Source organism: Nicotiana tabacum, chromosome 1 (genome assembly GCF_000715075.1).
Source record: "Nicotiana tabacum cultivar K326 chromosome 1, ASM71507v2, whole genome shotgun sequence".
In the NCBI taxonomy this organism is placed as follows: domain Eukaryota; kingdom Viridiplantae; phylum Streptophyta; class Magnoliopsida; order Solanales; family Solanaceae; genus Nicotiana; species Nicotiana tabacum.
In genome coordinates, this window is record NC_134080.1 from 10393061 (window position 1) to 10404949 (window position 11889).

The 11889-nt window shown below is 34.5% G+C and overlaps 2 protein-coding genes across 2 annotated transcripts; one reads left to right on the forward strand and one right to left on the reverse strand.

Moving 5' to 3' along the window:
- Positions 1-3317: 3317 nt before the first annotated feature.
- Positions 3318-4652, forward strand: LOC107791744 (uncharacterized). The gene is made up of 3 exons (XM_016613863.2): positions 3318-3604; positions 3690-3808; positions 3879-4652. Exons 2-3 carry the CDS (start codon positions 3710-3712, stop codon positions 4167-4169), a joined length of 390 nt encoding a protein of 129 aa, XP_016469349.1. The 5' UTR covers positions 3318-3604; positions 3690-3709; the 3' UTR covers positions 4170-4652.
- Positions 4653-8068: 3416 nt separating this feature from the next.
- LOC107791743 (protein neprosin-like) lies at positions 8069-11599 on the reverse strand. The gene is made up of 8 exons (XM_075218035.1): positions 11549-11599; positions 11453-11485; positions 11025-11117; positions 10738-10932; positions 9490-9645; positions 8792-8845; positions 8529-8669; positions 8069-8440 (listed from the first exon to the last, which is right to left on the reverse strand). The coding sequence occupies exons 1-8, from the start codon at positions 11597-11599 to the stop codon at positions 8069-8071; spliced, it is 1095 nt and encodes a 364-aa protein (XP_075074136.1).
- Between the last annotated feature and the right edge of the window lie 290 nt (positions 11600-11889).

Sequence of the window (11889 nt, forward strand, 5' to 3'; positions counted from 1 at the left end):
ATTCAATTTGTGTCTGATTGTGTCTTGTACTTTGGTTGTTTCTATATCTCATTTTTATTTTGGAAATTTCAGAAAGGACAAGGATCTGGAACAACAGGAACCAATAATGCTGGTGCTACTCAACCATCACAGGCTGCTCAAACAACAACTCAACAATCAGGTCCTACAAGTGATTCTGGAACTGACAGGGACAGAAATACTCAACCATCAGCTGTTGCTAGTACATCTGTAAGTATTGATTTTAGTTAATTTAGTTAATCTGTATTAGGACCAAAATTTTTAAATTACAAGAAAGTACTTTATCTTACATCAGGATACTGGAAGTATGAGATCAAGAACTTCTGAGGATATTATAGCTAGTGTTAGAGGAAGGCCAAGAGGTAGTGGACTACGAGGAAGACCAAGAACTACTGGATTTAGTATATTGTTTAGTGATACAGGAATAGTGATAGAAAGGGTAAGATCATTAAGGATTTGAATTTTTATTTATATATTAGTAGTTTGGGTACTAATTTGGCTTCCTATGCAGTGTGGAGCAAGAGATAGGGTACATTCTGCTCCTACAAAAGTAGTGGATGCTTGGCAGACCAATATCGATCTTGGATACAGTGCACCTGGACTAAGGTGGTAAGGAAGAAATGCTATATCACAAAGGCAACTTCAACAACAGTTGAGGAGAAGACAAACTCAAGCAAGCCTTGGCCAATCTCAAGTCCATTCTTCATCTCATCCAAGCCAGTCTCCATGTCCAAACTTGAGCCAATCTCACCAAAACATCAACCAATCTCAACCTTGAAGCTGACTGAATGTTTGTTTTTGTGGTAACTTAAGTCTGTTAGTTGCAGAACTTAATTTGTAGGTTAACTTAAGTCTGTTTAACTATGACTTTTCCTTTGGAACAATGTTTAAACTATTTTTGCTACTAGACAGCAGTTCAGTACTAATTTTGTCAACCAAGAAGGCTGATCGAACTTGGTTGTTTATATATGTGTGCTTGTTTATGTTAAAATTGCTTTTCATTCCACAAAAAAATACATCATTCATTCTATCATTATCATTGTACATAGGGTTATGAAGTTAGTGCTAACTACACTAAGAAGAAAATTACAATTATTAGTGCTACTACAACAACTAAAGTTACAATGATCTTCACCCTCTTCCTACGCTGTAGTCGATCTCTCTCTCTCTTTAATTCTTGATAACAACCCTGAAATCACCTGTTTATAGTGATCTGGAAGAGGTGGGTCAAACCACCTAAAAAAATTACAAGAATTGGCTCGACCATAGTTTGAGCACCCATAAAACCTCCTTCCTGGATTTGTTGGCTTCCAAGTGATGCAAATATGAGCTTCAACTCCACAATGACAAAATACATGACTTTGATTCATTATCACAATCTGGAAAAAGAAAAAAAAAATTAAAGAAAGCTTCAGATATTAAGAAATAGGCGAAATGAAGCTTCAAATGCATATAATAAAGGGATAATATGTATCCAATTGAAAGAATAAGACCCCACTTAAATAGGCCCTATTTTTGACCATTGGGCGTTGGGAAGGGGGTCTCTCACGCTCCTAAAAGTCGTGACATCACGCAGGGGCTGACTAGGACCAACTGACGCCACATGGGATTGATCAACGGTCAATTGTGTTTATTAGTTATAGGTTTCAGGAGTTTGAGTGTTTAAATGGGAAAAACAAAAGTTTATATATCGATTTTCAAAAGCCCTACAAGTTTAAGTGGCCAGAAAGACATTTCGCCGTTAATAATTACATTAAGTATAAAAGTGTAATAGTTACAATTAGCTTTTCCTAACTTTTTTTACTCCTTTCTCTTTGTCCGCCTCACTCATCCTTTTCTTTGCTATATAGCAGCAGCAACAAACCAGCTCTGTCCTACCCAATAGAGCAGCAGAACCTTCCTCAAAAACCAGTTGAAAGCTGCCCCTAAATGCACTAAAAACAGACCCGAAATCAACCCAAAACCAGCGCGAAAAACAGCTTGAAAGCACCATCCAAACCCAGTAGATTTGAGGTCCGTTCGAGGTCGCCGTTCCGGTGGATTGTCGGATTCCGGCAGTTGTTTTCTTTTCTTTTCTCGCAAGTCTATTCAGGTTCACTTCTGTTTATCTATTCCCCGTTTGGTCGCTTTCTTTAATTTCTTTGTTGAATCTGTTTAGCAGTTGAATGAGCTTAAATGGTATTCTGTTTCCTTAATTTTGTGTGATGATTTTCGAGCAATGGCCAGCTGTGGTTTTATTTAGAAAGAAATAGTGTCAACTGTGAATTTTGTTTGTAAATCTCAATGTTAGACTTATTAACATCTGTGCAAAAATCCTTGAGAGGTATAGGACCATAGCAGTATGTGTATATGATCTTAAATAAAAATCATGCCACTTCAGCTTAATTACTTATGACCAACTCAATTGAATTACTAGTATTTCCTAAATACTTCACTTTGCTCAACCAAAAGAAAGAGGAATGTTTCCCATCTGGGAATGATAATTTTAGTTTAAGGTTGTGATTGTATAAATCATGAGTGCCTGCTTTGTGGAATTATTGCATTTAGTTATAAATTGATGCATACCTTGGAATTAGTTGATGTCGTTTCTTTTCTCTGAGTATGTCTTGTAAATGCATTTAGTGGAAGGTTACTGCACAAATTACATTTATTGGTTATTTTGTAAAGAAGGTTATATGTTCTGCCTTCTGTAGAAATCAAATTTGTGCAGATATGTTTGTAAAATTTGTCCAAATTTATAGAAGTTTCTTATGCAACTTAATTCTATAAATTAATTTGAATTATAATCAATATAACATGTAATTTATTCGTTCTTTATGTAGATGGAATATCATAGTTGGATGTATAATAGGAATTATCCTAATCGTCGGTTTTTGAGGGAGGAATTTATAGAAGGAGTTAAGGAATTTATTACGCATGCAATGTCACTTGAACCGTTTCGGATTGGAGGGTTGATTAGGTGTCCTTGTGTGAAGTGCAAGTGTTTGCATTTTTTTGGATCGGAGGATGTTAAGACTCATCTTTATAAAAAAGGGTTTATGGATAATTATTTTGTGTGGACTTGTCATGGAGAGATTGATGGTAGTGATGGTGTATTTCATAACGTAGTTGGTGGTGAAAGTAGTAGGTCGGTGGGGAATAATGTTCAACATCCGAGATACCATGAAATGGTTGCGGATGCTTAGGGATGTACTTCGATTTTGAAACCCACGAAAGTGTTGAACAACCTCCTAATGAAGAAGCAAAATATTTTTATGAACAACTAGTTAGATGCCGCAAGTCGTCCACTAAAACAAGGGAGTATGCACTCTAAGTGTGTCTGGGAGGACCGGTATAACCGTTAAATTTGTGCAAATTGGGAGTACAAATACCGTAAGAGACTCTCTGATTCCTTCTCCTCCGCTCGAAAGGTTAAGAAGAAGCCTTCATGGGTTCTACCGGATTTATGCGAGGATCTGCAGAGGTATTGGAGAATCGAAAAATTCGAGAAGCAGAGTGAACTGGGAAAGAAGGCCCGAGCTTCTGAGAAGGGTGGCTCCTTGCACTGTCTGGGTTCAAGGAGCATGGGGATACGAGGAAACACCTGGTAATTCCTTAAAATATTTCGGTCTATTTTTATCGAACTATATTTATATATGTTAATTCGTTAACACGTTTTATTATATTTGTAGGAAAAAAATATGGGAGGAAGATGAGTCATGATAAGTTCTTCGCGGAGACTCACATTCGGAAGAAGAAGGCACCGACAGATCCAACTAGATGGGTCGAGGACCGAGCGAAGACTACACATGTAAGTTTCATAACTACTATAAATGGTTATAATATTATATAGTTAGTAATTTTCTATCTTCTAAATAAAGGGTCGTTACAAGATTAATGTGGAGGAGTACACTCAAAGCTTGCCACCGAATGAGCAAGGCGAGCGACCGTCCATTTCAGACGAAGAAGCGCAGAGGATATGGTTGGGTGTTGTTGTTGGTCCTAAAAAGGGGATAGCATACGACCTTCTAGATAAATCATTTCGGTGCTACAGGGTTGGATTGCAAGGTATAGGGACTTCCGCCCGAGGCGAGGCGATTGATAAGTCGACTATATCGTCTATGGAACAGAAGATTGCAAAGCTGACAGCAGAGCTTGAAGAGACAGGCTAGAGATAAAAAGAGAGATGGACAATTTGGTACCCTTCGAGTTCAGCTAGAAAGGAGGGACACACAATTTAATCTCCTTCAAAGTCAGCTGGCCAATCTTCTTGCTAGTGGTGCTTTCCCCATTCCCCGGTCTCGTGAGCCTTCCCCATGTGCCTACGATGAAGGTTCTAGGAGAGAAGATGGAGATGATGCTAGATAAAACACTCATTGAATGGTGTGTATTGCTAAACAAAGTATTGTACTTGTCAATATTTAGTTGAAACTAGTTTTGAATGATGATTGTATTGTTATTTTGTTATTGAACATTTTAGTAGTTGTTTTTGTGGTTGTTATTAGTTGTTGTGGTTGTTATTAATTGTTGTTGTTGTTAGATAATGGTTGTTAGTGTTAGTTAATAGTTTTTGTTAGTTTATTGTTGTTATTGTGGTTAGTATATTCATTGTTAATTAATTATGGTTGAATGACAACAATGTAATGCTGTCATTATAGGATGGATATTGGTTGTAATTGGCAGGTGGTGTAGCTCAAAAATAGGCATTTTCTGCCCAGTTTTTACCTAGATTTCCGACCGATTTCGGTCGGAAATTAATTTTTTTGCCCAGAAATCCATAGTTTTCGACCGAATTCGGTTGGAAATTATGAATTTGTATTTATTTTTAAATAAATTATAATTTACAACTAATTATTTAATTAAATAAATTTATTATTTTTAAAAATTTCCGACCGAATTCGGTCGGAAATTGAAAATTAAAAAAAAAATTAATAGTTTCCGATCGATTTTGATCGGAAATTTGAAAATTAATTTTTTTTTAATAGTTTCCGACTGATTTCGGTCGGAAATTAAAGTTTGACAGGCAGTCATCGGTTTGAAATTTCCGATCGATTTCGGTCGATACACGTTTGCAACCATCGTTTTCCCGACCAATTAAAATTGGTCGGAAATAGCGGACGAAATTTTACTTTTTTTTAGTAGTGTGCTGAAGGTGGTGGTGCTCAAACACCAAGTGGGCCTGGGGAGCTAAATTGCTAGTTCTCGGAGAAGTTCTCTACAAAGCAATTTTACTTAAAGTTAAGGGGTACATTCCAGAAAGTAGCATGGAGGAAACTTGTGTGTAACAACCAAAGTTTACCCAAATGGATTTTCATATTGAGATTGGCTGCACTTGAGAGATTGTATACAAAAGATAGATTATTCAAGTGGGGTGTGACTCAAGATCAATTTTGTCTCTTATGCGGGCAAGACCATGAAAGCTTGGCCCATTTGTTCTTTACCTGTGAGACCACTGCACAACTCTGGAAGAAGCTGCTCAACTGGATAGGTGTCACTAGAAATCTAATGGTCTGGGAAGATGAACTACAGTGGGGGATGCAACATGCTAGTAGGAGCAGTTCAAGAGTTGAGGTATACAAAATACTACTAGCAGTTGTTGTTTACCATGTGTGGATGGAAAGGAATTATAGAGTGTTCAGTTTCAAGGCAAGCAGTAGAGTATTGAGGTACTGACAAGACAGGTAGTTCAAGAAATCCATTTTAGAGGTTCAATGAAGGTGAAGATTGCAAAGCCTAATTACTTTTGGTATTGAGATGATCTTTTTGCTATTTTAGTTTCTAAGCTTAGACTAAAGGTTGGGACTTGATGTCCTTGACTTAGAGCTTGAACTAGGGGCAATCCAGCAACCATTTCAATTGGATACCATCAAGAGGGCAAGAGAGGAGGAGCCGATGAAATTCTTTCGGAGTTCTTCCCCGCTGACGTTTAAGCTCTCAAGGACTCGGATTAGTCAATAGAAATGAAATCTAAGAAAGTTGGTAGCTCGAGCGAGGAGCGGAGCATAGCCCTATAGCTATAGGCTATGTAATATTCTATTTCCTCTGCTTTGAATACTTAGAATCAAACTCATTGCTCATTCAAAACATTCGGTGTTTGTATATTGTACATAACTCTAATTTTGGTAATAAAAATCTAACTAATTACCAAAAAAAGAAAAAGAAATGAACTTAATCAAAATCTGGGTGGATGACTTTATGCTTAAACAAATTGTTTGCTTATTGTCGTCTTAAATATATTTTCAATAAGAAGCATAAGTGGTCTAGTGGTAGAATAGTACCCTGCCACGGTACAAACTCGGATTTTATTCCCGGCTAGTGCATTTGATAGCAGTGAAGTTAGCTCTCTCTTTTTTCTTCTGCAATTCAGCTCCTTTTTTGCTCATTTTCAATATGTTCCATGAAGCCTGTTCAATAATTAATATGACATTTAACCTCATCATTTTCAATCTGTTGACATTCACCTAAATTTTCTGAGCATCCTTGACTACCAAGTAATAAAAGTTCAAGGGATTACAATCAACTTTAGTCAAATGTTTTTTTTCCACCAACCTTACATGTAACTACCACAACAGAAGTCAACATGTAACCTGACTCCTAAGGGTGACAAAATGGTTAAAAGAAAACAGTTAACCACCCATATTATCCACTAAAAAATGGGTTGGATAATAAACTTTTTAAAAATGGGTCAAATATGAATAAGAACCATATTTCTAAATAGATAACCAATGAGTAACCAATGAATAACCAATGAGTAACCAATGAGTCTAACTTTTATATTTGTAAAGTCTCAAATTAGGGGTTCCTCAAGATAGGGAGAATAAGAATTCTCCCAAAAGTGATCATATGCAAGAATTCATGGATAATATGGTTACCCATATTATCCGCCGGTTAACCCGTTTTTTATCCGTATTAAATATGGGTCGGTCGAATAATTGATCCGTTTTTTATTACCCGTTTTCGACCCGAACCATATCCGACCCGACCCCCGTTTGCCACTCCTACCGACTCCAGTGAACAATCCTTTGCGATGTCCCCGTGTTTTTTGTGGATGGCTTGAAAGGTGAGTTCAAGATTCAGGATCATGGTTATAGATTTTTCCACCAATCTTTCGATTTCGTTTTGATTTGCTTTTACTTCTTCAAGAAACAGCCCCTACTTGTTGAAGGAAACTGACATCGATGCTACGGTTGACTGATTAGTAAAATCAGCACTTTTCTTTAGTCTAATAAATATGTTTGTAATTTTGATATTTATTTCCAAGAAATAATACTACTTCTATTTAGTTATGTTAATAGATCATATTACAAGCGTCAACGTTAGTTGTGTTAGCGTCTACACTATCTTGGTTACTTTTTAAGATGTGTATTAGTTTTGTTAATTTGTTTTATATTTGTATTATTTGGGTACTTAAGCCTCCTAATTAGGATTATGGTTTGTTTGAAAACGAGATATAAGTCGCATTCCTTGTATGCGATTTATAAGTCGCATTCCTTGTATGCGATTTATAAGTCGCATTTGGCAAATGCTACTTTTAAGTCGCTACGAGTTAAGTCGCTTTGGTGAACGTGGTTTATATGTCGCATTTCCAATGTGATTTAAGTAAAATTCCTCAGTTTTCTATTCCCATTTTAATCCTTATTGTTACAAATGAATTTTTTAAGTAAGATTTTATCTCTTCATTTATAATGCTCTGATGTTTTTTTTCAAAAGAGTTCTTTCCTATGCAGATGTCATGACGACAAGTGTATTCTTGTTGTTTGTCAATCTTTCACCTTCGAGAATTTGAGACATCATGCTAAAGATATTAGGGCGATCCTTCTCAATCTCATAACAAATAAGTCTTAGTTCTAAGTCGGTATCCTATATATTCACTCTTTGCCTCAACTTTTATTCTATTTATAAGTGAGTATGTCATGTCGACTCCAAATCATATTACACACACAATTGAACCCAACATTGAGAATTGGAAAATGAAAGTAAATATATCGAAAATAGTATTTATAGCATGTGAAATATTTTATATATAACCAGAATTAAATACCATGACGGTAATAATTTACAATACCTAGATTTATGCATTCTCACCAGGTCCCCCATAGAGTACAAAATGCTGAAACTTTCCCGGTATCGCATGGGGTAAGTCAACAACCTTGTATAAGTTTGGATTATCGACATGTGTAGTTGTTTTATCTACATCAATAGTTTCACCATTATCATTTAAAACTGCAAGTCCTCTACAATAAGCATCATAACTAGTCTCTTCAACAGGAAAAAAGCTAGAGCCCATTGGAGGTTCTGGTACACCTGGTGGACTATATACCACTCCTCCCCATTCGACATTAGTAGCAAAGCTAGTCAAGTCAGTGAAAATCCCTTGAGGCCAAAAACCAATTTGAATATGATTTTCTTCAAGGAAAAGCCACCAGTTTCCATTCACCAGATCCTAATTTTATTGTGAAGAAAGAAATGTCTAAATTAGTTTTCTTTTTTAAATTTCAATACTAATTCTAGAAAAGAATAATTAAACGTACCCGACCGATGGACATTGTGTCTTCCATTGAAGTTTTATCTCCACGATGTGAAACTTGATCGTATACCATATCAACCGGTATCTCAGTGTTTACTATAACAAAACCAGGACATAGTGTATTGAAACAGTGTTTGTTACCCCCCTACAAAATATACAAAATTGTGTCATATATATGCTATGCAAATTGAGGCATTAGATAAACAGAAAGATTATTAGTTACACAATATTAAAATATAAATCATCGAAGTAACTGAGATAACTTACTTGAAAATGTATAAAGAGCCTAGTTTTGTTTTCTCCATACAGTGTTGGGTCCACCTGTAGCATGTAATAGAGAAATCGTGATGATTGAGAAACTTATTGAAAGTGATTTAATACCTTTTTGGCGTTTCTCATACGATGCCCGATAACTACATTGGGGTCGGATTTAATTTAGACTTACACCGAAAATTAAAGTCTCATAAAGGAGTAAAATGCTTTCTAATAAAAGAGTACGTGCCATTTCATCACTAATCCTTGTTGGTGTGATTTAACAACTTGCATCCAGAGTACAATATAGTTATTTCCTATCCTTCACCTTATTCCATTTCTTCCCTTATCCCACTTTTAGCAACTAAAAGAAAATACTCCCTTCACAATAAATGACTAATTTATTTTTTTATTTTGGTTCAAAATAAGTGTCCATTTATATAATCAAGAAAAAATTTAATTTGTTTTTTCAAAATTACCCTTATGTACATATCCCTAAAAAAGTCATTTACTCCTCACATTTGAGAAGAGAAGTAAGTACTACTATAACTACGGCGCAACATTTAATGAAGGGTAGTTTAGTCACACTAACTATTTTCGTCTAGAATTTAGTATTTCCTTAATGGGTATGTCCAAAGCGAATTGGTCACTTATTATGGACCAGAGGGAGTATTCATTAACTATTTTTTGTATTAACAAGTTGTTGAACTTACTCTCCAACCAACTTGCATAGTATCTGATCCTTTTTGAATTTTCAATCGGCATGCACTGTGTTGTTGATCTTTAACAAGAGGATTCCATATACTAGCTGCCATTTGAGCTCCCGCAAACTTATTATTTGGATTATTTTCAGTCCGAACTATAGCAACCTGTATGTAGCAAATGAAATTTTGTCAACTCATGACAAAAGTATATCTAACATGTATATTAGTTTTGGCTTTTTTTTATTTGTTTCGACGGTCTAAAATAATTAGAAACGGTAACCCATATATACGAAATATATACCGTCATATATAGATGTGTGTTAGATGTATATTATATACTAAATATACAATATTTATACATTGCCGACTATTATATTGGGTGCGGCCCAAAAATATAACTATCCCTTGTTTTTATTTATTTTATCTTTGAGTAAATAATAGTAAAATCTATATTGTATAGCCGCCTCCGAAATAATATCCGAAAAATATATATTTTGTAAATTAATATATAGTATACACATTTTATATCAATGTATGTGTGTGTATATATATACACACACATTTATATAATTGACAAGCAGTATTAATTATTTTCGACTTACCAGCTAAATATATTAAAAGCGCTAAATATTAAGGGCTTGCCCGGAAAAAGTGGAAAAAGGATTTGCCTACTAGTATAAGAAAATCAAATTGTGGAATTTGCATATTTAACCGTTTTTATGCCATGTAAAAGCTAAATATAAAAAAGGCAAAAGGAAAAACCTGCGAAGCAAAATTCAATATTTAATAATTAAAAAGTCTTTTAGGGTATTATTTCAAAAATAAATTCAATTAAAAGACAAAACAAACAACAATCTAGAAAATGAGAAGATGAATGTTTATATTCGTGTACCTTGTATCCTTGTGAAGATCCGTACATTCCTTTTGGCTCACTATTGTTATTAGTCTGTGCAGAGGCAATAAATATATATAGATATGAGATTTTCGAAATTATGAAAAACTAAACATGTTTATTCTTTATACACGAACTTTTCAATATTTCTTATTGTAAATTTGAGTTCTTAGCCTGTTATATTCTATGTAAATGGCGGTAAGAAGATGTCTTTCACGGCTCGAACTCATGACCTTTTGGTCATATGACTATAAATTTACCAGTTACGCCAAGACACTCCTTCTATTTAAATGGAATTATGGATTTTATTTTTTGGAAGTGAGTTATTCTAGCTAAAGTAGTAAATTGGTGTATCATTATCTTACCGCAACCAATTGAACATCAAATGTGACATCCTCTGGCGGTGGCATATGTGTTTGTCTGATAAGATCATCTTTTGTAATTCTTTTAATTGGGACTGTTCCAGAAGGACAACCTTTTCCATTTAACCATAATTTCGACGACTGATTAGTTGATGATGTAACTAAATTTTGCTTTGTCCTCGATAAAATAGGTTTCATCTGTCCATCCAAAATAAAACTTGAATTATGCATCACAAATATTGTATCACTAATAGAAAGCTCAATATAAGACGGACGGGTAAGAGACATGCCTGAGGATGAAAGTTGTGATTCTTCAATAACGGATGATCAAATGCAGGTTGTTTATAAAAATCCACACAATCATATGTATCACCGTATATAGTCTGTGAACCAAAAACTCATAAATAAGTAATACTGGTTACACAATATCTTGCAATTTAATTTGTAACTTTTGAATACATACAAATTTAACACCTAGCAAAATGATATCGCGATAGAACGATTACATACTCCATTTGTCTCGTGATTAATCCATATTTGAATTCAAGGTAAATATTTATTCACAATCGGTGGTTACATTAACCCAAAAATTACATGAAACATATATTCATAAATATGGTTATTACTAAATTCTAGTTAATTAATATACAGTTGCATTTTAATATATAAAAAATATTTACATAGATATATTTAATCTACCGAAATTATCTTCACAGACAAAGATGAACGAATGGAAGATATTCTCTTTTTCCTGCAACACAAATATAATAATCACTCAAGAGAATTATAAGCACAAGAATTTTCAAAGATATACCTTAATTGTTTTGACCGCCGGTTTGTTCAAGAGTTTAAGTTGCTTCTCCATCTCTAGATCTTCTGATTGGGATAATTTTGTTTCTCCTTGAATTCCATTGTAACTTAGAAGAAAATATAACGCCAGTAAAAATCGTTCAAAAATTCTTTGATGCATCAACATTGCCTGAATTCATAAATTCATTTTATAGGTAGGAATGTGTAAGTATATGTATCTATATACCAAACTAATGTTTAAGCTACCAAATTAATTTATTTACATACATAAAATGAAATCACTTAACCGAGGGCTAACTTGTTTTCATTTTTATATGGATGAAAGTAAAAAATCATGTAAAACTA

What these genes read in the sequence shown, in the direction of transcription:
- LOC107791744 (XM_016613863.2), top strand. Translation starts at nt 3,710, where the DNA reads ATGAGTCATGATAAGTTCTTCGCGGAGACTCACATTCGGAAGAAGAAG. An exon ending in ACCGAGCGAAGACTACACAT is followed by an intron (nt 3,809 to 3,878) that starts GTAAGTTTCATA and finishes TTCTAAATAAAG; the next exon opens with GGTCGTTACAAGATTAATGT.
- LOC107791743 (XM_075218035.1), bottom strand. Translation starts at nt 11,599, where the DNA reads ATGGAGAAGCAACTTAAACTCTTGAACAAACCGGCGGTCAAAACAATT. An exon ending in TTGATGTTCAATTGGTTGCG is followed by an intron (nt 9,646 to 10,737) that starts GTAAGATAATGA and finishes TGCTACATACAG; the next exon opens with GTTGCTATAGTTCGGACTGA. An exon ending in GGCTCTTTATACATTTTCAA is followed by an intron (nt 8,670 to 8,791) that starts GTAAGTTATCTC and finishes TATATTTTGTAG; the next exon opens with GGGGGTAACAAACACTGTTT.